Source organism: Dryas octopetala, chromosome 2 (genome assembly GCF_963921425.1).
Source record: "Dryas octopetala chromosome 2, drDryOcto1.1, whole genome shotgun sequence".
Classification (NCBI taxonomy): Eukaryota; Viridiplantae; Streptophyta; class Magnoliopsida; order Rosales; family Rosaceae; genus Dryas; species Dryas octopetala.
Window position 1 is genome coordinate 1,577,632 of NC_141367.1, and position 26,685 is coordinate 1,604,316.

General features: G+C 36.3%; 2 protein-coding genes and 1 pseudogene across 2 annotated transcripts in view; 1 reads left to right on the forward strand and 2 right to left on the reverse strand.

Moving 5' to 3' along the window:
- The window catches only part of LOC147292401 (uncharacterized), a 61,378-nt gene that overhangs the window by 29,390 nt on the left and 5,303 nt on the right, over window positions 1–26,685 (reverse strand). Inside the window, exon 7 of the mRNA XM_086230312.1 lies at window positions 25,701–26,264. Within this exon, the coding sequence (XP_086086438.1) occupies window positions 25,701–26,264 (564 nt within the window). The remainder of the gene's footprint in view (window positions 1–25,700; window positions 26,265–26,685) is intronic.
- On the forward strand, window positions 8,747–10,729 carry LOC147292403 (uncharacterized; annotated as a pseudogene).
- On the reverse strand, window positions 19,687–22,480 carry LOC147292404 (uncharacterized). The gene is made up of 6 exons (XM_086233663.1): window positions 22,461–22,480; window positions 22,180–22,358; window positions 21,863–21,902; window positions 21,663–21,771; window positions 20,898–21,017; window positions 19,687–20,124 (listed from the first exon to the last, which is right to left on the reverse strand). Exons 2-5 carry the CDS (start codon window positions 22,353–22,355, stop codon window positions 20,965–20,967), a joined length of 378 nt encoding a protein of 125 aa, XP_086089789.1. The 5' UTR covers window positions 22,356–22,358; window positions 22,461–22,480; the 3' UTR covers window positions 19,687–20,124; window positions 20,898–20,964.

Below are 26,685 nucleotides of genomic sequence, written 5' to 3' on the forward strand. Positions count from 1 at the left end.
CTACAAAGCTAATTCCACACCCTAGGAGGGGAAATACCCTTAAAATAAGGGGAAATACTCTTCAAATCGGGTAATGATTTTATTATGAATTAAAATAATTTTATTATAAATTAAAAAGACTTTATCACGAATTAAAATGATTTTCTTATAAATTTTAAAACACCTCCGGTCTCCATCTAAAAATTGTTTTTCTAAAGGACATAAGCCTAGTTATCTAAAAAAAGAAACACATTTAATCCTAGTTAACGTGAAATTCTTATATCTTCATCTTCTTTGTCCAAATTCTGTTCTTTCTAACCAAAACCAAATTCCCTAAAACATTGAAGGATTCCATGGATTCAGTCATCTACTAATAAAGATGTACAGATTTGAGGTTTTATTGAAGGATTGATTCAATCTAAAAATCTCTAGGTGCAAATTGGCCACCAACTTGCCCGGCCCACTCGCAACTTTCAAAATTCAAATTAATTGGAAAAAAACAAAACAAAGAGTTCCAATTAATTTCAATTTAATTTTGAAAGTATCAATTCATCCACAAATTTCTCACGCACACAATCGTTCTTATTAATCCACAGCCTCTTCTCCAGTCTTCTTCTATCCTTCACTAACGCCACAAGTTCTAAGGTTAATTTGCCAAAATAAAGAAGACTTATTAGTATTGTTCTTTACTTCTTTTCACTTGTTTTCTCTCTATAATTACAAGACGATTTCATAATTAATCTATACATATTTATGGGTTGAGATGACACCTTTTGGAGATGGATCAAAGAGATGATAGTTGAATGTTTAAGATGAAAAACCCAGAGAAAACCCCATTCAACAAAAAAAAAAAGCAGAGAAAAGAACGTGATGAAGATATGGGAATAAACATGGGGAAAAAAAGCAGTGATATATAGAAGCTTATTAGGTAGATTAGGAAAGAATCTAATAATTTAATAATATAAGATATTTATAAAAATATAAATTACAACCATTGGATTAGTAATGGGTAAGATGCTCTTTTAATAAAAATAATTTTAATTTAATATTGTAAAATGTATAATCATTAATAACAAATTAAAAAGTGATGTGTACTAATCAATTTTGCCACATAGGATTGAGGCACAAATTAAGCTACATTACTGAGGCACCAAATCTTTTCCCCTTTGTTTTTGGGGTAAAACACAGGGAGTAAAATTTTTTTTTTTTTCCCAAAAAATAATGGCATAGGTTTTAATGGAAGAAACATAAATTCAAAGGGGATTTCCTTAATTTACTGTAGTTAAAAAAAGGATATGAATTACCTTGCAATGAGCTGGTCGTTGGTTGGGGATTCTCTGCATGACCAGCATTTCCATTTTTATTTCCTCCCTTAACTAGACAACAACACAGCTTATTTCCCAATGTTTTAGCTAGAAATGGAGGAACTACATTAGCCGTGTGAGGTACACATGTGTGGTGATGAAAATGAATAATAAAAATTGAATAATATCGATCATTCATCCATACTCACTTAACTCTTGATAACCGGTCATTGTGCCTCCGTTTTCGTCGTAATATGGACAAGCTTTACTCTCATCGACCTCACCCTTGAGCTCATCAACCAACAAACCTAAAACATGAAATTGTAAATTTCTTTGAAAACAAGTGGAGCTGATCATTATAGGGGGTAGTGAAATTATAGAGGAGATGGGGTAATTGAGCAACCATATCGGAATAGACGATCGAAAATCATAAAGCAATTGGGTCTTTCATATTATTTATTTGTGAAGATCAAACTGCAAAGGACAAATGCATGTGTTGTATATCATCAACTTAACATCTAAAAGTTTGAGTTATTTATAGTAGAGATTCTTACATTGGTATATAAAACGATTACACAGTCCAAGGCGACTATTGCTTTGACCTCCACAACCTTATCCCAGTCGCCTCTCATGGCATCTTGGAACAATCTATCGGGCACTTCCTCCTTTGATAAGCGTTCCATGTCTGCTCTCGATCTTTCTCTATGTTCAGTCTCTAATTGTTTTCTTTTATCTCACTATAGGCTAGCTATGTGATATATATCCATTGATATCTAGATAACTTCAAAATCCAGCTCCCCAAAAGTTGCTTAACTCGGTCCTGTTAATTAGCGTTTACAATTTGTCACTGTCCCTTGGTTATTTTATTTTGGATCCGGCTTCGACAACTAAAAAAGTTGGTCTAAAGCACAGTCGGCTAAATAGGTTGAGTTGAAGGCCAAAAACTGCATCTGGAAAAAAAAAAAATTATTGCATCTGTAAAAAATAAAAAATAAAAAATACAAGTACATCTGTGAAATCAGTGCATTAGTGCAAAAAAAAGTTTGTGTATTTATATATATGAAATTAATGTATCCGCAAATTAAAAACCCAATGCATCTGTAAAAATACAATAAGTACATCTGTAAAAAATTTAGAAAGTGTTTTTTACACAAATTTATTAGGTTATAATCCTTTATATCAAGTTTATCAGTAATTTGATACTCGGACTTAATTTACTATTTTATTTTTTATTAAAAAAAAATTTGAATAAAGTCCTTAGAATAATTAGCTAATTATCTTTTGCTTTCTTCTTTTATTTTTAGCCGAAGCTATTAATTATTTTTAGCTGAAACTACTAATTAAGTTTGGAAATTTTATGTTAAAGTTGAATAAAGACAAAGAAATCAAGACAAAAGTGAGCTTCATTGAGCGTATACTTTATCCTACTTTCATAAAGGGTGCATAATACAGTAATACTACATTTACCACATTTTTATACCATAATTTCATACCATCTTACATGGCATTCATACATTGGACACTAAAAATTAAAAAATAAAACCTAAAAAAGAAAAAGGAAATACCCTTCCAGTAAAGTAATGACACATCAGATAGGATACAAATGTGAGAAAAAAAATGTGGGACAATTAGCATTGTTGGTGCATAATATTATATAGTTTCTAAGAAGGAAGGCATTGCTTGTGTTTAGTAGAGAAAAAAAGTCTTGTAAGGCCTTTCACAATGCAGTCTGAAATTAAACCCCAAACGCAATTTTTGGGTATAAAATGAGTATAGCCCATTCACAATGGGCCGGAATGTGATCCCCATAATATTTTGTGACCCAAAAACTATCCTCAGTTTTGGGTATAGACTATACCCAAAACCAAAATGAATAGTTAGCCCACAAAAAATAAAAAGCTAATACTCTCTCTCATTCACATGAAAGCAACCTGCGGGACCTACTGGAGTGTAATATTAAAAAAAAAAAAATAATAATAATAATAATAATAATAAATAATAATAATATTTATGGGCTTTAAAATTTGGGTTAAATTACTAAGTTTGGGCTTTAGTCCAATTGTTTTACAAGAGATGAAAAGCCCAACTTAAAAAAAAAAAAACAAAAAATCTGAATGGCTTTGAAGATAATACCAACGTCCATCCCCTTAATTACATATACACATAAGCCTTGATCAATGGTTTTGATTTTTCTTAGAGGGATGAGTCACCTCTAGGCAATGATGAGAGCCAATGAACTTAACCAAATTTCAGCAAACAAGTTGGATTATAAGAGAGGGCTGGTGTGAAGAGCTCACACCTACGGATGCAACGAAGAAAAAAAAAAACTGAACAGAGAAAAGAACAGAGAGAGAGAGAGAGAGAGAGAGAGAGAGAGAGAGAGAGAGAGAGTGTGTGAGAGTGAACTAGAAAGTGTTAGAGAAGGAGAGGTTAGAAACTGAAATTTTATCTTAGAAGTTTTTTCTTTAAACTTTCCCTAAACTAATCTCTTTTTGTCATCTATGGTTTTTCTTTACTGTAGGAACTCACAGCTTTTAGCCTCTATAGAACTCAAGGAGGGAATAAAGAAAGGTGAGTTTAAGGAACCCATGGAAACATGGGTATCCTTAACAAATTTTTTTTTCTAAAACTTGTTGTTTTATAATTTTATTTACACACCTTTCTTTTATGTTGTAAAACTAAAAATTAGGTTGTAGATAGCCTTATTATAGCCTTAGAAACATGTTTTGCGGTTTCGAATTGAAGGAAAATGAAAAACAAACAAGTATGAAAAATCTGGAAATTTTTCCAGAAAATTCGCATGTTTGTATGGCCTCCTTTCGAGCCTTATAACTTGAGTTTTAACCGTCCGTTTTTCATGTTCTTTATATGGTTGTAAAGAGGTGATGCAGAGCTTTAAAACAAGTATAAGTTTGCTCAATTTGGTGAACGTTTGATAGGTCAAAAGTCGAGTAAAAAATGAGATAAAAAAAACTGGAAATCTGGAAAAAAACAGGGGCTGTTTAAAGTGACGATGAACAGTGCCCGGCCAGCCACCCCACTCGCACCGCCAGCGCGTGGTGGCGCGTGCGGCTGTTTCCGGCGACCTTTTTCGCCCAATTTTCACCCTCCTAACTCTATTTTTCGATACGAGTCCAATGGTATAAGTTTCGCGTCAATCCGACACCTCTAAGTTAGAGTGTGAGTTACACTCTCCTTAAAAAGAGAGTGAAATAAATTTAAATCTAATTAAGTTATATCTAAACTATATTTTTTTTAAACTTTTAGACCCGAACATATAGGAACGGACCAAGAAGGAACTCGAGCTCAAGAGATTAAGGTAGGGTCTCTATTTCCCCAATGATTGGACTATATTACAATTAATCCTTGTGTCATGTTGTGTGATTTATTTTCTTGTGATAATTTATCTTTATTACTTGTGATGTTATTTCTTCATTAAATGTATCAAGTGCACTATATTTGTGAATAAGCTTTTATTATTAATCTTGTGTGTGCACTGTGAAATTCCTAAGTCTGTGATATTTATTATTATGCATGTACTATTTAATTTCTCTATACATGCATTAATGTTTATCTTTACATGCATAATCATAAGTGTATAAGGAAAGTGTGATTGTGAACAAGGTTAAGAAAATGATTAATTGAGACACCAAGAAGAGAGGGAGATGAACTTGGTGGTCTCGTGATTTATTAGAGATACCATGGAGAAAGGAAGATGTACCTGGTGATCTCATGATTTGTGGAAGAATTATTGAAGAAAAAGTGGAATTAATTATATTCAAAATATTTGGGCTTAAGGGACGGACGGGTGTTGGCTCATACTTGGGACATTCGGGGCCACAGTGGAAGGATGCACGGTATGGGACGTGTAGGCCTGTTTGTCTTGGGTATGTGTCAACGGGAATGGTTAAGGAGTGAGTACACACATTCTCATTGCATATAATTGAAATCATTATCTGTATTTATTTTCTTTTACTGAGACATTGATTAAATGTGATAACTGGCCATGAGGGATCAATATACCCTACTGAGCCTTAAAAGCTCACACCCTAATAAATCATGCAGGTGACGGAAATATGACCAATGATGTGGAATACCCAAGGGAAATTTAGAGAATTTGCTGGAGTACTATGTTTTGTTTGTTTAACAATACTTGTAATATATAAGAAGATGAACATCTAGTATGGTACTCTTGGAATAGTATTTTGCTAAATAAAGTCTATTTTTCATTTTCACTTTACTTAGTCTCTTCAATTATTTTATATTATTTTATTTTATTTTATTTTATTTTTATTTTCTTCTCACGTCTTAATTGTAGAAAAATTTTTATAAATCTGCGATTAAGACGTAAGTCACCCTTCACTCCTAGATATTAGATTTTATTCAGGATTGGGGTGTGACAAGTTGGTATCAGAGCTTATAGGTTTGAGAAATGGGACAAATTGAGTAGGATTATATTTCATCTACGATTTTAAAAGGTAAAAGAAATAATATATCTATGTATATGATTGATTTTTGTTTGCTGTTTGTATTAAATATTTATTTGTTTATGTTCTACTAACCCTATGGACAAATTAATTATGTTGACAGTATGGATGTAATTGAAGGAATGGATAGATGGGGGGGTTATCGCATCGGTCCTGAGGGGATAGCTCCTCTTAACCAAGCGGTATATGATGAAGCGGTCAATCAGGATGCTCGTAACTTCTTGATTAATGAGATTAGAGATATCTTGATTTTGTTTCCTCACCTTGCACCGGAATCTCAAAGGGAGATGGTTCGACACAGTGTAAGAGAACAGGCTCGGGCTTTAGTTGGGGCATTAGAGTTGGCTATGAATGATGAGATTTATGAGATTTTCCGTGAGATAGCAGTAGCACAAAATTTACATGCAGAACAACATGTTATGGAAGCAATACCTATAGCAGGAGTGGCACCTGTGTCAGAGATTTCTACAGAGTTAGCTTGTGGCGAGCCCCACACACCCCCACCACCAGTCACCGCTGATAGTTCTGATGACGAGTAGGATAGAGTGCACTAAAAATATTACTTAAAGATGACCATATTTAAGGGGGTTGATTTTGGCAACTGGAAATATTTTGGGGAAATATTTTGGGGAATGTTTTGGAAATATTTTTGACTTAGATACTAGGATAATGAAAATGGAAGGTAGGAGCAAGGAGTAAAATTTCGGTTTCGAGGAAATTTTCGATGGAAATTTCGACGGAAATTTTCGTGGAAATTTCGATTAAAATTTCGATTTCGACAAAATTAGAAAAAAACGACGGAAATTGCTATCAAAATACGGAAATTTTGAATGAAACTTGACCATATGCTTATTTAACATAATATCTACTATATTGATAAAAAACATTGAAGAAACCAAATTATATAGTAAGTTTTATGTAATATAAGATGAATATAATGCGCGCTGGTAGTAAATACTGTTAAAAAAATGGGTCACTAATTAATAATTATATAAATAACACCTCAAATTTATTTATATTACAATTTTAAATCATGAATTAAATAAGTATTCAATACCACATAGAGTTTCTAGCAGATTCAAAATTTTCGCTGTCTTCAGTATCATCATGTCCAGAGTAGGTGAATTGCGAAGAATAATCACCCCAAGATACATCTCCAGCATAACTTTGCATATAATTCCCAACATGCCAACCGTATGGATCAGGAGGTGGTATTTGTGGTGGGATTTGCCCATAGCCATACTCATTTGAAGAGCTACTGCCAGACTCACCTAAGTAAAAGGGATATGGTGGGTAGACTATTGGAGGGTTTTGCCCATAATTGTAATTATCATCTGCTACCCCCATAGAACCAAAAGTGGTGGATAACGAATCCTCTTCTTCTGGTATCATACCCACATTACCTCTTTTCCTGCGATTGTAGTCCTTTCCAATGGCACCAATTCCCCGTCCTGCACGCCTACTCCCATGATCCTCATCTTGTGTTGCATGGGTGTAGTTTTCTTCGCCAGTAAATCGAATGATATCGTATTGATCATCTTCAGTGTTATCTTCATTTCTACCACCACCACCACCCTCACCACCACCTCTACTTCCAATGTTGGTAGGTGTGTCTGATCCTGTGTTAGAGTTGCCTGATCGAGAAGGATTAGTGGGAACATTTTAAATACTCAACATAAATAATCAAAACTGCAAATTGAATTTAATACTCAACATACACGTATCCAACTAACTGAGTTTAGATTTGTATCTTACAATTATTTAAAATGTTTCTCCTGTTCCTTTGTGTAGGCCAGTGTAGTTATTGTAAATTTGTAATTATGATCTGCTCATCTGCCACAATATTGCAGTAGATCCACATCCACTCTTGTGTGGCTTTGGCTTGGATATATGATCTACTTTCTTCAATTTATATTTTTAGTTGTTCAATTCATCACAAACATAAAAATACATGAAGTATTAAGTATTAACATATTGCTTCTTTATATGAATTATGAAGAAAAATTAATAATACAAAAATGTACAGAAAGATTAAATTTAATAGTACAATACTACAATGTACAAACAAAATGGTAAAGATAGAAATATAGAATATAATCCATTATCCATCTCATATTTATTGCAACTTTGCAAGCAGTAGGCTAGTAGCAGACTAGCAGTACGCTAATACTAGCAGGCATATATATATTATAATATTAATATATACTAATATATTAATATCCATATTGCAGACTTGCAGACTAATGGAAGTTGCAGTAGCCAGTATCTTACATATATAATATATTATATATATACTGATACAAGATGTCAAGATCATTATAGATCAATAGATGTATACTACAAACCTTGCAGGGGTCTCGCGCCGAGGAAGAAAGTTACAGAGAAGGAGTTGCAACTTGCAAGCGGAGAAAAGAGAGAGAGTCACGCCGGAGATGGAGTCGCAGGCGAAGAAGAGAGAGTGAAGAGAGAGAGAGTCTCGCCAGTGATGAGGTAAGGGGAGAGAGATCTTTGGCAGGGGAGAAGACAGAGAGAAGAACTGAAGAAAGATAGATCTAAGTGTGTGGTTGAAAAAGAGAGATCCGAGTGAAAAAGGAGAATACAGCCGTACAGCAAAATTTCGTTTAAATTTCGACGAAATTTCACAGGAATACACTTGAAGGGGGATCGAAATTTCGGCGAAAAATTACCGAAAATTAAGGGTTATGTGATAAAATTTCGGGATCCCAAAAAAACGAAAATTTCGCCGAAATTTTCGAAATTTCACTCCTTGGGTAGGAGTTGTAAAAAAATGACAAAGTCAAAAAAAAAAAAAAAAAAAAAAAAAAAGATACCTGGATTTCTAACTATAATATTAAATGGTTGTTTACCCTTTTTGTGGTGTGGTTATAGATTATATATGTATTTGCGGTAAATAAGTTTGGAAATTATTTTATATTTGTAGAAATGCTAACTAGCATTAACTCTTATTCTATTAAGATGGCTGGAGAAGCAGAGGATGCGAACCACGTGTTGAATGGAAACGATGGAGTAATCGCCGCTATTCAAGACATGGCAAATGCGATTCGTGAAAGCAATCGAGGACGTCACGAAGAAGATGAAGTGGAATGAGTCATGCGAATTCAGGCAGAATTTCGAAAATCTCGACCCCCTGTCTTTAAGGGTATACCAGATCCAATAGTAGCAGAAGAATGGTTACGTCAAATCAGAAGAAGTATGATGAATCAGAGGGTACCAGAAGGACTAAGAGTAACTATTGCCAGTTCTTATCTTGAGGGACAGGCATATCATTGGTGGGAATCAGTTCAAGGGATGCAAGACACAGAAAATATGACTTGGCAAGAGTTTGAGAGGATCTTCCTTGAAAAATATTTTCCTGGAGTTGTACGAGAAGCAAAAGCACGTGAATTCATGTACCTTCTCCAAAGGGAAATGACTGTGGTCCAGTATCAAGCCAAATTTGAAGAACTATCACGTTTTGCGCTTTACATGATACCTGATGATGCTACAAAAGCAAAAAGGTTTGAGGAAGGTCTTCGACCTGCAATTAAAGAAAAAGTGAATATTCTCAAATTAACTTGTTATGCAGATGTCGTAGATCGAGCACTTATAGCTGAACGAAGTACTCCAGAGGTAAGGAAAAATTGGATTCATAAGAATGCAAGTGGAGGACCAAGCAGCAAGCGCCCAAGGTTTGGACCTTCTCAACTTCCGCCACCAAGATCAAATGTGGTGAACCGAGACTCAATAATTTGCTATCACTGCCGGCAAGCTGGGCATTCCCAACGATTCTGTCCACAATTGCAGACATATCAGGCTCCTCACGCACCTCAATTCCAATACCGTACTCCGTACCCGCCACAACAGAACCAATGGAGGCCACCGATGTTACAACAGCCACCACGTCCCGGAAGACAACCCACTCAAATAAGACCTAAACCTCCACCCGGTATAAAACGTTCTGAACAACCTGCCCAGGCAAGAGTGTATGCTATGGGAGCAAAGGCGGAGTCAACAGAACCAGAGATGGTGGAAGGTACATTCCTAGTATTTAATTCTTGGGCTAAAATATTGTTTGACTCTGGCGCTACACATTCTTTCATCTCAAAGTCATTTGCATCCATCCTTGAGTTAGAATCTGAATTCATGAAATTTCCACTGAAAGTTGGGTCTCCGTTAGGAGGTGCTAGAAAAATTGATAGAATATGTAAAAATTGCATGATAGAAATAGCGGGTCATAAAGTATATTTTGATTTGATGATAATGGACATGTCGGAGTACGATATCATCCTCGGAATGGATTGGCTCACACAATACCAAGTTATTATCGACTGTAGAAGAAAAATGGTAATGGTAAGTACATCGGATGGACAAACATTTAAATTTTACGGGGATAGGGAAACTCACCATCCTAGATTAACTGTTAACTTAAAAGAGGATGACTTTAGGAGCTTAATCGCTAACCTCAAGATCGAAAAAGAAGATGGACCGCAGATTGAATTCATCCCAGTGGTGCGAGTATACGAAGATGTATTTCCAGATGATTTGCCCGGATTACCCCCGAAAAGAGAAATAGAGTTCACCATAGAAGTTTATCCAGGCACATCACCTATCTCTATACCTCCACATCGAATGGCACCGGCAGAGCTTAAGGAGCTGAAGACTCAACTTCAGGAATTGCAAGAAAAAGGGTTCATTCGTCCCAGCACATCACCATGGGGTGCACCAGCTCTTTTCGTGAAGAAGAAAGACAGATCTCTCAGGATGTGTATTGACTACCGCCAGTTGAATAGAGTCACAATAAAGAACAAATACCCGCTGCCTCGGATCGATGATTTATTTGATCAACTAAGAGGATCTTGTTTCTTTTCCAAGATAGACCTTCGATCTGGATACCACCAGCTTCGTATCAAGGAGGAAGATGTATCAAAGACAGCCTTTCGAACTCGATACGGGCATTAAGAATTCTTGGTGATGCCATTCGGCTTAACGAACGCACCAGCAGCTTTCATGGATATGATGAACCGAATTTTTCGACCTTACCTGGATCGGTTCGTGATCGTATTCATCGATGACATCCTCGTCTATTCCTCATCTAAAGAAGAGCATGAACAACACTTGCATTACGTCTTACAAACGCTGAGAGAACACAAGTTATATGCCAAGTTTAGCAAATGTGAGTTTTGGCTAACAGAGGTAAAATTTTTAGGGCATGTGATTTCTAAAGAAGGTATATCAGTAGATTCTTCCAAAGTTGATGCAGTGTTGAAATGGAATCAACCAAAAAATGTCACTGAAATACGGAGTTTCCTTGGGCTAGCCGGCTACTACAGAAGATTCATAAAAGATTTCTCCCGACTCGCTGCCCCAATGACAAAGTTGACACGTAAGGGGGCAAAGTTCGAGTGGAACAAGGAGTGCGAGAATTCATTCCAGGAACTAAAAAAGCGATTAACCACTGCTCCAGTACTAATCATTCCTGAGCGAGGTGTAGGCTATGTAGTATACACTGATGCTTCCTTACAAGGATTAGGAGGTGTCTTAATGCAATATGACAAGGTCATAGCCTATACTTCTCGACAACTAAAGTCACATGAAAAGAATTATCCTGCACACGATTTGGAGCTTGCAGCTATTATTCATGCTTTGAAGGTATGGCGATATAACTTATATGGCGAACGTTTTGAACTTTATTCCGATCACAAAAGTTTGAAGTACCTTTTCTCGCAAAATGAGCTTAACTTGAGACAACGAAGATGGATGGAGTATTTAGAAGAATATGATTTTGGACTACATTATCACCCAGGAAAAGCTAACGTAGTCGCAGATGCATTGAGTAGAAAATCTCAAGGAACGGTGGGAAGCTTACGGATTCAGAAGTTGAAGGTTGTAGAAGCCATTCGTGAATATAATCTATACGTTGACGCCAATAACAATGATGCTTATCTTTGCAATTTAATTGCTCAACCAAGCTTAAAGGAAAAAGTCATTGAAAAGCAACAAGAAGATGCATTCTGCAAATCCATACGTGAAAAGCTCGCTGCAGAAGGTGAAAATGAAGGATGGACCGTTCCCAAAGACGGTGGATTAAGATACTTGGGAAGGATATACGTGCCTGAAGTCCCGAATTTGCGAGACGAAGTACTACATGAAGCTCATTCTTCTACCTACACCATCCATCCAGGTAGCACTAAGATGTATCACGATCTTCGACGACAATACTGGTGGAAGGGCATGAAAAAAGAAATAGCGACTTATGTTGCAAAGTGCCTCACGTGCCAACAGGTGAAAGCAGAACACCAAAAACCAGCAGGGATGCTCCAACCACTACCTGTAGCTGAATGGAAATGGGATAACATCACAATGGACTTCGTGACGGGGCTACCGCGATCGTCAAAGGGACGAGATGTTGTATGGGTTATTGTAGATCGTTTAACCAAATCTGCTCATTTTCTACCCGTAAAAACCACTGATTCCACCGAAACATTGGGAAAGCTATACATTAGGGAGATAGTAAGACTACACGGAATCCCAATTTCGATCGTTTCAGACAGAGATTCTAAATTCACTTCGCGATTATGGGGAAGTTTACAGCATGCACTTGGAACGAAACTGAACCTCAGCAGCGCTTTTCATCCCCAAACGGACGGACAGTCTGAGAGAACTATCCAAATTTTGGAAGACATGTTGAGGGCATGCATACTAGATTTTCAAGGAAATTGGGAAGACCACCTACCATTAGCAGAATTTGCCTATAACAACAGCTACCAGTCTAGCATAGGGATGGCACCCTATGAAGCACTCTATGGAAGACCTTGTAGATCGCCTTTGTGTTGGGCTGAAGTGGGAGAAGATATTTTGTTAGGACCAGACTTGGTCCAAGAAGCCACAGAGAAGATAAAGATCATCAGACAACGCTTGCTTAATGCTCAAAGTCGGCAAAAGAATTATGCAGACCGACGAAGAAGGCCACTAGAATACAACGTGGGCGATCATGTTTTTCTCAAAGTCTCGCCACGACGCGGAGTCAAGAGGTTTGGGAAATCTGGGAAACTTGCTCCAAGATTTATCGGACCGTTTGAAATTCTCGAACGGATTGGAGATGTAGCATATCGATTAGCATTACCTCCCCAACTCTCTAGTATCCATAATGTTTTTCATATATCTATGCTTCGGAAGTATGAACCAGATCCAGCACACGTTTTGGACTGGGGAGAACTCAGCGTTGATGAGCAAGTATCTTTTGAAGATCGACCAATTCAGATACTCGATCACAAAGAACAAGTTTTGCGCACAAAGACCATTCCATTAGTCAAGGTTTTGTGGCAACATGGGAATGTAGAAGAAGCTACATGGGAATTAGAATCTGACATGCGCAAAAAATATCCAGAGATTTTTGACACAGGTACGTCTAAATTTCGAGGACGAAATTTTTTTTTTTTAGGTGGGTAGATTGTAATATCCAAAAAATAAATAAATAAATAATAATAATAAATAATAATAATATTTATGGGCTTTAAAATTTGGGTTAAATTACTAAGTTTGGGCTTTAGTCCAATTGTTTTACAAGAGATGAAAAGCCCAACTTAAAAAAAAAAAAAAAAAATCTGAATGGCTTTGAAGATAATACCAACGTCCATCCCCTTAATTACATATACACATAAGCCTTGATCAATGGTTTTGATTTTGCTTAGAGGGATGAGTCACCTCTAGGCAATGATGAGAGCCAATGAACTTAACCAAATTTCAGCAAACAAGTTGGATTATAAGAGAGGGCTGGTGTGAAGAGCTCACACTTACGGATGCAACGAAGAAAAAAAAAACTGAACAGAGAAAAGAACACAGAGAGAGAGAGAGAGAGAGAGAGAGAGAGAGAGAGAGAGTGGGAGAGTGAACTAGAAAGTGTTAGAGAAGGAGAGGTTAGAAACTGAAATTTTATCTTAGAAGTTTTTTCTTTAAACTTTCCCTAAACTAATCTCTTTTTGTCATCTATGGTTTTTCTTTACTGTAGGAACTCACAGCTTTTAGCCTCTATAACTCAAGGAGGGAATAAAGAAAGGTGAGTTTAAGGAACCCATGGAAACATGGGTGTCCTTAACAAATTTTTTTTTCTAAAACTTGTTGTTTTATAATTTTATTTACACACCTTTCTTTTATGTTGTAAAACTAAAAATTAGGTTGTAGATAGCCTTATTATGGCCTTAGAAACATGTTTTGCGGTTTGGAATTGAAGAAAAATGAAAAACAAACAAGTATGAAAAATCTGGAAATTTTTCCAGAAAATTTGCATGTTTGTATGGCCTCCTTTCGAGCCTTATAACTTGAGTATTAACCGTCCGTTTTTCATGTTCTTTATATGGTTGTAAAGAGGTGATGCAGAGCTTTAAAACAAGTATAAGTTTGCTCAATTTGGTGAACGTTTGATAGGTCAACAGTCGAGTCAACAATGAGATAAAAAAAAACTAAAAATCTGGAAAAAAACAGGGGCTGTTTAAAGTGACGATGAACAGTGCCCGGCCAGCCACCCCACTCGCACCGCCGGCGCGTGGTGGCGCGTGCGGATGTTTCCGGCGACCTTTTTCGCCCAATTTTCACCCTCCTAACTCTATTTTTCGATACGAGTCCAATGGTATAAGTTTCGCGTCAATCCGACACCTCTAAGTTAGAGTGTGAGTTACACTCTCCTTAAAAAGAGAGTGAAATAAATTTAAATCTAATTAAGTTATATCTAAACTATTTTTTTTTTAAACTTTTAGCCCCGAACACATAGGAACGGACCAAGAAGAAACTCGAGCTCAAGAGATTAAGGTAGGGTCTCTATTTCCCCAATGATTGGACTATATTACAATTAATCCTTGTGTCATGTTGTGTGATTTATTTTCTTGTGATAATTTATCTTTATTACTTGTGATGTTATTTCTTCATTAAATGTATCAAGTGCACTATATTTGTGAATAAGCTTTTATTATTAATCTTGTGTGTGCACTGTGAAATTCCTAAGTCTGTGATATTTATTATTATGCATGTACTATTTAATTTCTCTATACATGCATTAATGTTTATCTTTACATGCATAATCATAAGTGTATAAGGAAAGTGTGATTGTGAACAAGGTTAAGAAAATGATTAATTGAGACACCAAGAAGAGAGGGAGATGAACTTGGTGGTCTCGTGATTTATTAGAGATACCATGGAGAAAGGGAGATGTCCCTGGTGATCTCATGATTTGTGGAAGAATTATTGAAGAAAAAGTGGAATTAATTATATTCAAAATATTTGGGCTTAAGGGACGGACGGGTGTTGGCTCATACTTGGGACATTCGGGGCCACAGTGGAAGGATGCACGGTATGGGACATGTAGGCCTGTTTGTCTTGGGTATGTGTCAACGGGAATGGTTAAGGAGTGAGTACACACATTCTCATTGCATATAATTGAAATCATTATCTGTATTTATTTTCTTTTACTGAGACATTGATTAAATGTGATAACTGGCCATGAGGGATCAATATACCCTACTGAGCCTTAAAAGCTCACACCCTAATAAATCATGCAGGTGACGGAAATATGACCAATGATGTGGAATACCCAAGGGAAATTTAGAGAATTTGCTGGAGTACTATGTTTTGTTTGTTTAACAATACTTGTAATATATAAGAAGATGAACATCTAGTATGGTACTCTTGGAATAGTATTTTGCTAAATAAAGTCTATTTTTCATTTTCACTTTACTTAGTCTCTTCAATTATTTTATATTATTTTATTTTATTTTTATTTTCTTCTCACGTCTTAATTGTAGAAAAATTTTTATAAATCTGCGATTAAGACGTAAGTCACGCTTCACTCCTAGATATTATATTTTATTCAGGATTGGGGTGTGACATGGAGTATGAAGGAATAGGGAGCTGCCACATCAGACGACAGCCCCCTGCAGCTCCTGCAAGCCCTTTAATCAATTCCCCTCCCTGCAATGAAATGCAACGGCTCACTGCCATATTGAATGGTCAGCCCAAAAAAGGTGGGTCATTTGAAAATGAATGGTGAAGATTTGCATGCCGTTGACGATCAACGGCCCAAAAAATTTCAATGTCATTTTTGAAAAAAAATAAAATAAATAAATATAGAAAAAATCGAAAAAAAATGTCCAAAAAATCCGAAAAAATTCAGAAAAATTCAGAAAAATTCCCTTTAATTTTGTAACGGCTAGTACACCAAAAATTCTATATAAACCTCATTCTTTTTATTTTTTTCTTCACATCTTTCTCTTTTTTACACCACATTTTCATCAAATTTAGTGAATTCAATATGGTTAGAGGTCTTGGTTGGGCCAAAGATGAAGATATTGCTCTAGTTCAAGCTTGGCTAGAGAAGTCTCCAAATTCGGAACTCGGTGCACAACAAAAAATGATGTATTATGGGCCGAAGTTTACATTGTTTTTCAGCGTAATTTGGGCACACCAACAGGCATAACGATGAGCGCAATTAGATCACGGTGGAAGGACATTGCCGCCTTTTGCTACAAATTTTATGCCTTGTTTTTGGATGCCAAAAGGAGACGTCAAAGCGGTGCGAATTCAAACGATGTGGTAAGTTTTATTTTATGAATGTATATACTTAATTGAATGTTGTATGTTTATTCTATTGTTAATACTTGATAATTTATTCATGTGCCATAATTTTTATAGTTTGCGGACGCACTTGAGATATATAAAGATAAGAACAATGGAAAAAAGTTTAGCATGCTCCACGTTTGGAAGGATTTAAAAGAATACGTCAAGTACTCAGCTGCAAATTCAACTGTGCGGGTCATAGATCAAGACGCACCGACCGATTACACACCGGATGATCAAGATGAGACTTGCCTTGATACAGATGATGACCCACCATCATTGCAACCGGTAGGCCCGTCATGCCCAAGGCCACTAGGAAGAAATAAAGCAAAGCGGGCCAAAGTAGCTGATCCCCACCAAATTCATATGTTGGAGGCAATTGATGAACATAATGATAGGTCACATGTAGCTGAGGAAATAAGACATGACAGAGAAAGGGCGAGGCAAGAAAGAGAAGTGGCAAGAGACATAGCATGGGAAGCAAGAGAAAGGGCGAAGGAAGCAAGAGAAAAAGCGAGGGAAGCAAGAGAACATGTGAAGCTTGAGAGGGCGATAGAGTGGGAGGAAGATCAGATTATAGACAAAGACTTGACAAACATGAATGACATGCAAAGAGAGTATTGGTGATCAAAGCAAGCTGAAATAATTGCAAGAAGACGTGCACGTGCTACCTCTAGTTCAGCCGGATACTACCCGGATATGACCGACCTCAACCAGTCATACCCAGGGTACCCTCCAAATAATTAGTGGATTTGAATTATGTTTTTATTATGTTTGAGATTTGAATTATGTTTTTATTATGTCTGAGAGTTGAATTATGTTTTTATTATGCTTGAGAGTAAAATTATGTTTAGGATTTGAATTATTATGTTTAAAGTGACTATTCCCCTACCGATAGGATTTGAATTATGTAGTGAATTTGAAGTGACTATTCTCGTACCCTGCATGAAATGACTATTCACGCACCCTGCATGAAGTGACTATTCACGTACCCTGCATGATATGACTATTCACGTACCCTGCATGAAGTGACTATTCACGCACCATGCATTAAGTGACTATTCACGTACCTTGCATGAAGTGACTATTCACTAACCCTGCATGATATGACTATTCACTAACCCTGCATGATATGACTATTTACGTACCCTGTATGAAATGATAGGTCACGTACCCTATTATTATGAACTCTATAAATTGTGATAACTTCATCCATTGAAATTCACATAGTTTTTATCTATTCAGGATAATTTCTCATCCGATCAAAACTTCGATGAATCCTTTCAACTACGCATCGTCTTCATCGTCATCTTCGAGTCCTCCCGAGATCGAGTATGACGATTCCGATACTAGTTACGAGAGGGTAGAGGAAGGCAGAAGGCTGATGGGGTGTGTAATTATGTCCATGGGGCAATCAGTCATCGCCCCACGTCCACGTCACGGTAGTACATATTCTCGTCGGCGTTACACACTTCGGGATAGGGAAGGCGCTCACAGGAGGTTGATGCAGAATTACTTTATCCCTGCATCGACAGAAGACACAGTGACGTTTCAGAGACGCTTCCGTATGCATCAACCCTTATTCAACAAGATTCTGAACGATGTGTGCCTTCATGATGATTGGTTCCAATCCAGGCTAGATGCCCTCGGTATACTTGGTTGCACACCCCATCAGAAGGTGATTGCAGCATTGAGAGTGATGGCGTATGGCCAACCCCTCGATGGGATTGCAGAGCTACTAACCATTAGCCAGGGCACCATAAAGGATGCACTATATAAGTTCTGTCGAGCCATCACCCACGTCTATGAGGATGAGTATCTCCGCAGACCTAACTTGGAGGATATGAGAAGACTCATGCGAAAGGGGCGCCAGAGAGGATTTCCAGGAATGATTGGAAGCTTAGACTGCATGCACTGGGTGTGGCAAAATTGCCCCATGGCTGAGCAAGCTCACTATCGTGGGCACTATCATACACCTACCGTTATTTTGGAAGCAGTTGCCTTATACGACAAGTGGATTTAGCATACAAACTTCAGATTTTCGGGTTCTAACAATGACATTACCGTGTTGGACTGCTCACACCTTTTTGATTGAGAGATATCTGGAAGAGCCCACAGGGTGAAATATAGTGTCAATAATGTGGAATTCAAAATCTCATACTATCTTGCTGACGGGATCTACCCCAAGTGGGCGACTTTAATTTCATCAATACGCAATCCAGTTTCTTAACCTCACAAGTTGTTTGCGAAGAAACAAGAGAGCTTCCGTAAGGATGTGCAAAGGGCGTTTGGGATTTTAAAAGCCCGATGACAGATTATCAAACGACCCGCTCGTTATTGGGATATGGATGATATGGGTTATATCATGAAAGCGTGCATAATATTGCACAATATGATTGTCGATGATGAGCGACAACAAGATGATCCAGCCTAACAGGAGTTTAACGTAGAAGAGGCAATTAGAAGAGCAGAATCAGAGTATGACGGCGTGGAACCAAGCATACAAGGTGGGCCTCCATCATCTTTACCTGAGGAGAATGTTCGTCGCAATTTGATTAAGAATAAGTGTGTGCATGAACACTTGAAGGAAAATTTGATTGAGCACGTATGGATCCAAGCAGGAGGCGCATCACATGCTTAAGGGGCCAATGTTGTTTAGATCATGTGTTTGTGGTTTCACTACAAGAAAAATGTCGATAGATATCAGTCGTGGACTGATATCTATTTGGGTAGCCGTCTGATATAGGGCGTCGTGATATCTAATGTATGGTATTTTAGATATCAGTTTTAAACTGATATGTAAACATTGTTTATTATATCATTTTTCTTTTTCAACCTGATATCCTAAATACAAAATGGATATCCAATTTGATATTATTTCTGATATCTATAAAATCCAAGTACCAACAGAATTGGTCAATAGATATCGTATTGGATACTAATACTGACATATAACTCGATATCAATATCAGGTTTGAGGTAGAATATGATATAAAATTATAGTATCAATATCAGGTCTATAGTAGAATCTGATATCTAAATATTGTTTTTATATCAGATCTGAGAAAGAACCTGATATCAAAGCGTTATAAAATATCAATTATTAGTCCAAAACTGATATCAAAACATCCTTTAGACCAGTTGTTATGTACATTATATATCAGTTTTTTTTCACCTAAAAAGGATATCAATACATAAATTTGAGCCAGTAAATTGAAATGGCCAGAAATTTATGCAGACACAAAATCTTTCATTCTCATTCCATATATATATTTCAATAATTACCAATAACAATATTCAAAGCTGCCCCAAAAGGTTTACAGTACAAATATCTAATAAGATAACCAAAACATGCTTGTGAAGACCTTTACAAAACCAAAACACAAGTTGTAATATACCAAATTAAAGCTGCCCACATGTACAAAATATTAGCATGGCAGCACCTAGGCTAATTAATCTGCAAATCAGCACTATGTCTCTAGCTAGTTCTAACTTTTGCCACCATTTACAAAATATTGGCATGGCAGCATGTATTCTAATTAAAAGCACCAATCTTCAATCTTCTTCCATGCTTTGCAAAATATGAACATGCTCGACAGCAAATTCTATCCACAAAAAAGGCAAACGTACACCACCTACCAACTTGTCGGTCTCAAGATAATTGAAGTTCACAAATCTCCCCATTCCACCCGCACCTCATCTATTTGATCTTGTGTGTATCCGCTTCGCTTGATCTTCAGATTGGACCACTGAAAACATCAAAGGAATATATATTCTCAAATTTAACCACAAATTCATTGATCTCACAAGTCCTATATACTGACTACATGCATGCCTTATTCATCTCAATTTTCAACTAAACATGCATAAAGAATAAATAAGGTTGCCTTTTTACTCCAGCTGCAGTTTGGACCAATTGGTAACCTGAACTTAATTAAAAGGGCACAAAGATGCAGTTTCTTCAAGTTGAACTTAGTCAAAAATTTGGGCAGTACGTATACATTACTTAATGAACCACTTAAAAGGACAAAAGGCATATCAGATTAGATTCAATTGCATTACACTTCATACTCCAAGTATTCAATCCAAATGTATGAACAACATAAAGGCAATACAATCTTGGGCCATGCAGCTGGTTCAAGTATTCAAAATCATAGATTAATTGACAAAACCACACAAGGTTAACAGAGACATGGGCCATGTTTTTTATGACATCTAATATAGCACTTACACTTGTGATTTAGTAATAATTTGGAAAACTATCAATCTGTTAGTAGAATTGCTTTGTTATTACACATACAAAAGAGCATTGATCTAATGAAAACCTAAATTTCTACAAGCCACTTTCATAAAAAAGTGATAAGGCCCTCTAATTCTTCACAGGACAACTCCATAGATTACCCATGAAAAGAAGAGAAGCAGCAACAAAAAGAACATTAAAGGTTGCAGTAATGCACTACCAACTAATACTGACACACATGTGTCTCCGCGTGTGGTGTGTACATTTCAAAGGTTAACATACCTTAATGGCTACCTTCAGCCCCTTCTTTGCTGTTATTGAGTATACGGGTCAGAACCAATCAAATATTTTAAGTGCAAATCACTAGCAGCAGCGAGAAAAAAATGCAAACCACAGCAACAACTGCACAACAAAATCAAGTGAATGTATATGAAATTAAATTAGAAACATACCACTCCAGTTTCATGGTTAACACAAGTCATGTTAATCCGTTAATAAAAACGAACACTCCATCAAGAAACTAGTCTGAGAATAAACACTTTGGACTTATGCCAAACCTATATACATGTCAGGCCATGAGAAACCAAAACCTCACACACATTATATCCCATTAGAGAGAACAAAATAAACCAAATACAGGGTATATAATTGTACCTTAGCAATGCCTCAAGAACATCAACCCTCAAGATTATTTGATTTTCCTTGTTGTAAACACTATTAATCTTAAGCAAACAGGGAAAGACAGCTTGGGATAAAATCCATTTTCAATGGATCACAAAATAAATAATTAAATCACTAAATAACTTGAATTATAGGATCAAATAATTACTTCAGGACAGAGTGTGCAGCTTTGGTGCCAGATAAAAATAGCAGGAGGTAGTAGATACATGTAGAAAGAAATCAAGGTGTTGTACAGAACAATGAAAATCCTCTAACTTTATCTCCTTAATTCTCAGTGTAATAACAGCATGTATATTATCTGATATGTGCAATTTCACAGCGCTGAGCACTATAATTCCTAATGTGATCCTAACAACATAAACAAACCTGCACCCTGAGCTCCAGTTACTGAGAGTATGGCATTTTGCATTCCATAAAGCATAGGATCCACAGTGACAGTCCTGCCCAAGCTAATGCCATTTCTGTTGTCATGCACCTGAATATTTAAATTTTCAATGTAACTAGCAATTTGGGGTTCTTATTAGAGCGACTTGATAAGTTGATAGATTAGACAATATTCTCACAACCTGCTGTTGAGCATGCTTGGGAAGTTGTTGATGCCGATGGCTGACACAGGAATGGAAAATGTTAACAAAAGGGAAACACTGCTCTGCATTTTAGGCAAATTTCCTAGCCACCATTGTGTTATCTTCTTTCCTTCTCTATTTTCTTTCAAGTATTTAATTAAAAATGAAAAATAAGAAATTAAACCACTATCACACAGGCCTTAGTAACCACATGGTCATGGGTCTGGAGGATCCAAATGACCTGTATGAATGAGTTCAAATTAAATGACATTGGTCTTTGAAATAATGCAGAGCTACAAAAACATTTTAAGGAATACCTTGAAAGGGTTGCAACTGACTTTGAGATATTCAATTTATTGACATTTCCAGATGGTTGCCCCAGCATCTTATTAGAGTTAGTACCCTTAAGACATTTTCGAGGCCTCTGTTGGTTGTTTGGTGAAGGTGGCATTCTTGGACGTTTCTTTTGTTGTTCATTCTCTCTCATTGGCATAGCCTGAAAATTGAATGAAAAATAGTTGTATAGGATGCACCATCTTACAACCAAAACGTGGCAAAACAAGTACTTCAAAATAGTTCTCAGCAAATTATCAGGTACCTTAGGTACAGATGCTTCTGCCTTGGTGCATCAGCCTCCTTCTTAAAAATTGCAGCAGCCTGGTGCATGTTGTTTTTCACCATATAATCATGCAAATATAGATCAAGCCTACAACCCTCAAATCAAATACACACAGATTACGAATTAAAATAAAAAAGAAAGAAGTAGCTAGAAATTATTTATATATCTTATTTCGAAGTCAGCCATTGAAAGCAAATACACTCACATCTTTTCAGCATCCCAGCCAGAACCCAAAGCCATGATCACCTTCCAAAACAACCTTCACTATTTACGACCCAAAGCCATGGTTATCATGAAGGAATAATGAGAAATTGAGCAGTAATATATTTATATATTCCTCAAGTGATCTATATGGGGGCAAAATAGAGAAAGTTCCGTGGGAAATTCATGGAACTGATAAATATTAAAACCTTCAAATTGAAGAAAAACCGAAGGAAGTAATTTCCCTAACCTCAATCGTGCCCCATGATCTCGGAAATTTAAGGAATATATACCCTAACTTTAAGAAATCCCTTTAAATTGAAGAAATTTAGAAACCTAAACTAACAGAATTAGAAGACAGAGAATGGAAACCCACATACTTTTCGAACCTCCAATCGACGCCGCAACCCAAAGTCGGAGAAGGGGTGATGCTTCACGAGCGACCAAGGCAATGGCTGCCACTGGCGACTGGGTAGATCGAGCGAGCAGATTAGGGAGGCGTACGCGGGGGCGTGTCTGAGCTTTGAGAGACTCAGAGTGAGATCGAGTCTGAAACGATGGATCGCTGGAAATGGGTTTGACACATTTAGGGTTCGAATCGGGTCCTTGGCTGGGTGTTGGAGGAGACGGAGACCAGAGGGAGAAGGGCAGGAGGAGGAGGCGACGGCGAGAGAGAGAGAGAGAGAGAGAGAGAGAGAGAGAGAGAGAGAGAGAGAGAGAGAGAGAGAGAGAGAGAAGTGAGCTGAGAGATAGACCTAGGTTTTTAATTTTTAGTATATCTGTATATGTCTAAGTGTTGGGACTTGGGAGTAGGACAAAAAAATTTAAGTCAGAAAAAATACATTACATATCAGTGTTAGGATAAAAAATTATAAGTGTTGTTTTAAGATATCAGTTAACAATTTATACTGATGTCTTTATAAGTTCTTAGAAAAAAGAAAATATTATATATCAGTTGAAAAAAACCATGTGATATCTAATAGAGTTTAGAAATCAGCTAAAAAATTATCTGATATTATAAGTTTTATAATATCAGTCACATTCAAATCTGATATAAAATAGGTGATATCTATTGACAATATTCTTGTAGTGTTTAGTTTATGTGTTTGTGGTTTAGTTTATGTGTTTGTATTGTGAAATGAAATAAATTGTATTGTGTTTAACGTTTTTAATATTTTAATATTAATATATTAATATATTAATATTGGTGTCATTTTGAAGAGCTAATTAAATTATAGGTGCATTGACTTTAGGTACCAAATTGTAATGTTTTTTCATTTCAACTACCAAAACATTTATGTCATTTCACTTTAGGTATTAAATTTCAGTTTAGGTACCAACTTTAAAAAACATGGTTATATCGAGGTGTGACTGTTTAACAGTCATAACTTTTTTATTGATTTGTTGTTTTTTCAATATTTGTAAGGCTTAAACTTTAATGTTTAGTCTTTGGGTTATAAGACTTCATCTCCCAAACTTAAATCAAAAGTATGAAACCCTTAAAAATTTTGATTTTTTATAAATTTTAAACAGTCACAACTGTGACTGTTCGACAATTACAACTGTAATTGTTCGACATTCACAACTGTATAACAAACTGATTTGTGACTTAATCCAAAATGTTTTACTCTAGGTTAGTACCTAAACTAAAAAAAATTGGTGTCTTGCTGCTTTACTGAAAAACTATTGATATTTGGTATTTAATCCTAATTTTCTATTAAATTATTAATAATGATATAATATTCTTAATCATAAAATATTTTAAATATTTCAGTAACGGGCACTTAATCAATTTTAAGATTAAGTAAATGAGTTAAATATTAATATTCTCATATTTGGGCATCAACACTATTGTGTTAATGATCTCCAAAATATATCTATATTTTTATACTTTTTGATCCCCAAAATTAATTTGGGTATTGAACATTTGGGGATGCCCATTGTAGAAGCCGTAAAACAAAATAAAGACAGAGTACTCAAAAGCCAAATATAAAGAAGAAGGTATGACTTGTTCTAGACTTCATGCAGATTCATTTTCTAGTCACATGGGGAGAAGGTATGCATTGTAGCAGACCTGATTTAGATTGCTACAAATTATCACACAATCACTAAATTCTAGGCACCCGCACAAAGATCGTGATCGTCGGAGGAAGACGTGCTCTTAGATTTGTCCAAAGAGTCAATATCAATGACTATGCCTTAAACAACGAGGTGTTATTTACAAGAATCATGATTATTTATACATTAATGAACGTTGACATTACTTTCTTCAATGGAAAATATTTGCATGTTGAGGATTTTTTTGATTGGCTCACAGAAGTATAGTGATTCTTTGAGCTGATGGCGATGGATATCCCGAAAGACACATCATTAGTAAAGATGGTTGTTTTCAAGTATAAAGGGGACATTTGTGGTAATTGTGGTGGGACAGTTTGCAAACCAACAAGAGCAGAAAGACATACAAAGATCTAGTCAAGACTTGGCAGAGGAAGGAAATTCTCGCGGGATGATCGATTTTTACCTAATTAAGGAGTATGAGCATTATAACTCTAATACCAAAACCCAAGGAAACAAATTTGTATACTCAAGAGTCAAGACAATGAGTATCGATCATTTCTTTTACACACTAAAACCAATACTTATAGTCACATACAAATCTCACATAAACCAAATGTTTAGACTGGATACAGTGAATCCATTATTTCAAGCATTACGATACACATCAAAACAATACCAATACTGACATACAAATACCACATGATTCAACTTCACTCGTAAAAAATAATTATTTCAAGTTCGACTGTGCATTATGTAATTTATGAAGAGTGTCAGAAACATATATATATATATATATATAGTGCAGCTACTTGTTCCATCTCAATTGTTTATATCTTTTATCATTCTTTAATATAGGTGAGACCTACATACGTAGATCTAAGCTTTATTAAAAAAATGATATAAAATATAATTAGTTGAAATGGTACAAATATAGTTTTAGGTTTAGTGTTGATATTGAACCTTTTTGAAGATGACCCTTATTAGATCATAATAAAGAGGCAGCTGCGCAATGGCGAAAATGGAAACCGGCAAGCAAGTTGCTGCATACACGTATCTCAATCGTCGATCCAGAAGGAAAACATGCCCCGTACAGAACGAGACCAACACGGAAACGATGGATGTGAAGAGCGATGTCAAACCCAGCAGAAGTTTACGAGGCAAGTCCATCGAAAAATCATGAACTTCATATCGAGAAATGAGAATCGAGAGAAAGAAGAAAAGGGTAGTCATCGACAAGCAGAGAGCTAGCAGTGATGAGATGGTGAAGACATTAAATGCTGGCCTGTCTCTGAGAATTGGTTGGCCAGTTTTGTCGTTGAGTCCGCCAGGTACGGTTGCTGAGGTGGCAAACGCCACTGTTGCGATGAGGGCAGCAACCACAGAGCAGGACTCAGAGGTTTTGACCATCCAATTGTTGCCTTTGTCTTGTAGGACTTTGTGTGTGTATGTGAAGATATTTTTTGGGGTCTGGCCTTCTTTGTTGAGGCGAACTGAGCAACGAGGTCGCATGGAGCGTTCCACAAACTGCACACATACAAATGTGCATTATCTTATATTTACTTCCCTCTTCCACACTTGCACCTTAATTAACCAAATGCAAGTAACTGATGATAGATCCATGAATACATAAGAAACTAAAACTAATCCCTAATAGAGATATAACTCACTTCAATATCGTCAAGGATTAAAAGATCAACAAAATATATAACCGTTTAGTCATCAAAATTTCGTCAAATAAGTAAACGGACACATTATTTCTAGTAAACATAAAAATGATGATAAACATACAAATAATTAAGGGGATCCAATTTGCCTCATCTCTTTCAAAGATGGTCTTTAAGTAGATATCTATAGCTAGAAAATTGATTGTTTGGATCACGAGCTCAAATTGTAAGGTGGGTCCCAACAATGCAGTCTTTTAGTGTGTATAATATGTACGTAATGT

What these genes read in the sequence shown, in the direction of transcription:
- LOC147292404 (XM_086233663.1), bottom strand. Translation starts at nt 22,355, where the DNA reads ATGCCAATGAGAGAGAATGAACAACAAAAGAAACGTCCAAGAATGCCA. An exon ending in CCAAGCATGCTCAACAGCAG is followed by an intron (nt 21,772 to 21,862) that starts GTTGTGAGAATA and finishes TTAAATATTCAG; the next exon opens with GTGCATGACAACAGAAATGG. An exon ending in AACTGGAGCTCAGGGTGCAG is followed by an intron (nt 21,018 to 21,662) that starts GTTTGTTTATGT and finishes TTTGTTGTGCAG; the next exon opens with TTGTTGCTGTGGTTTGCATT.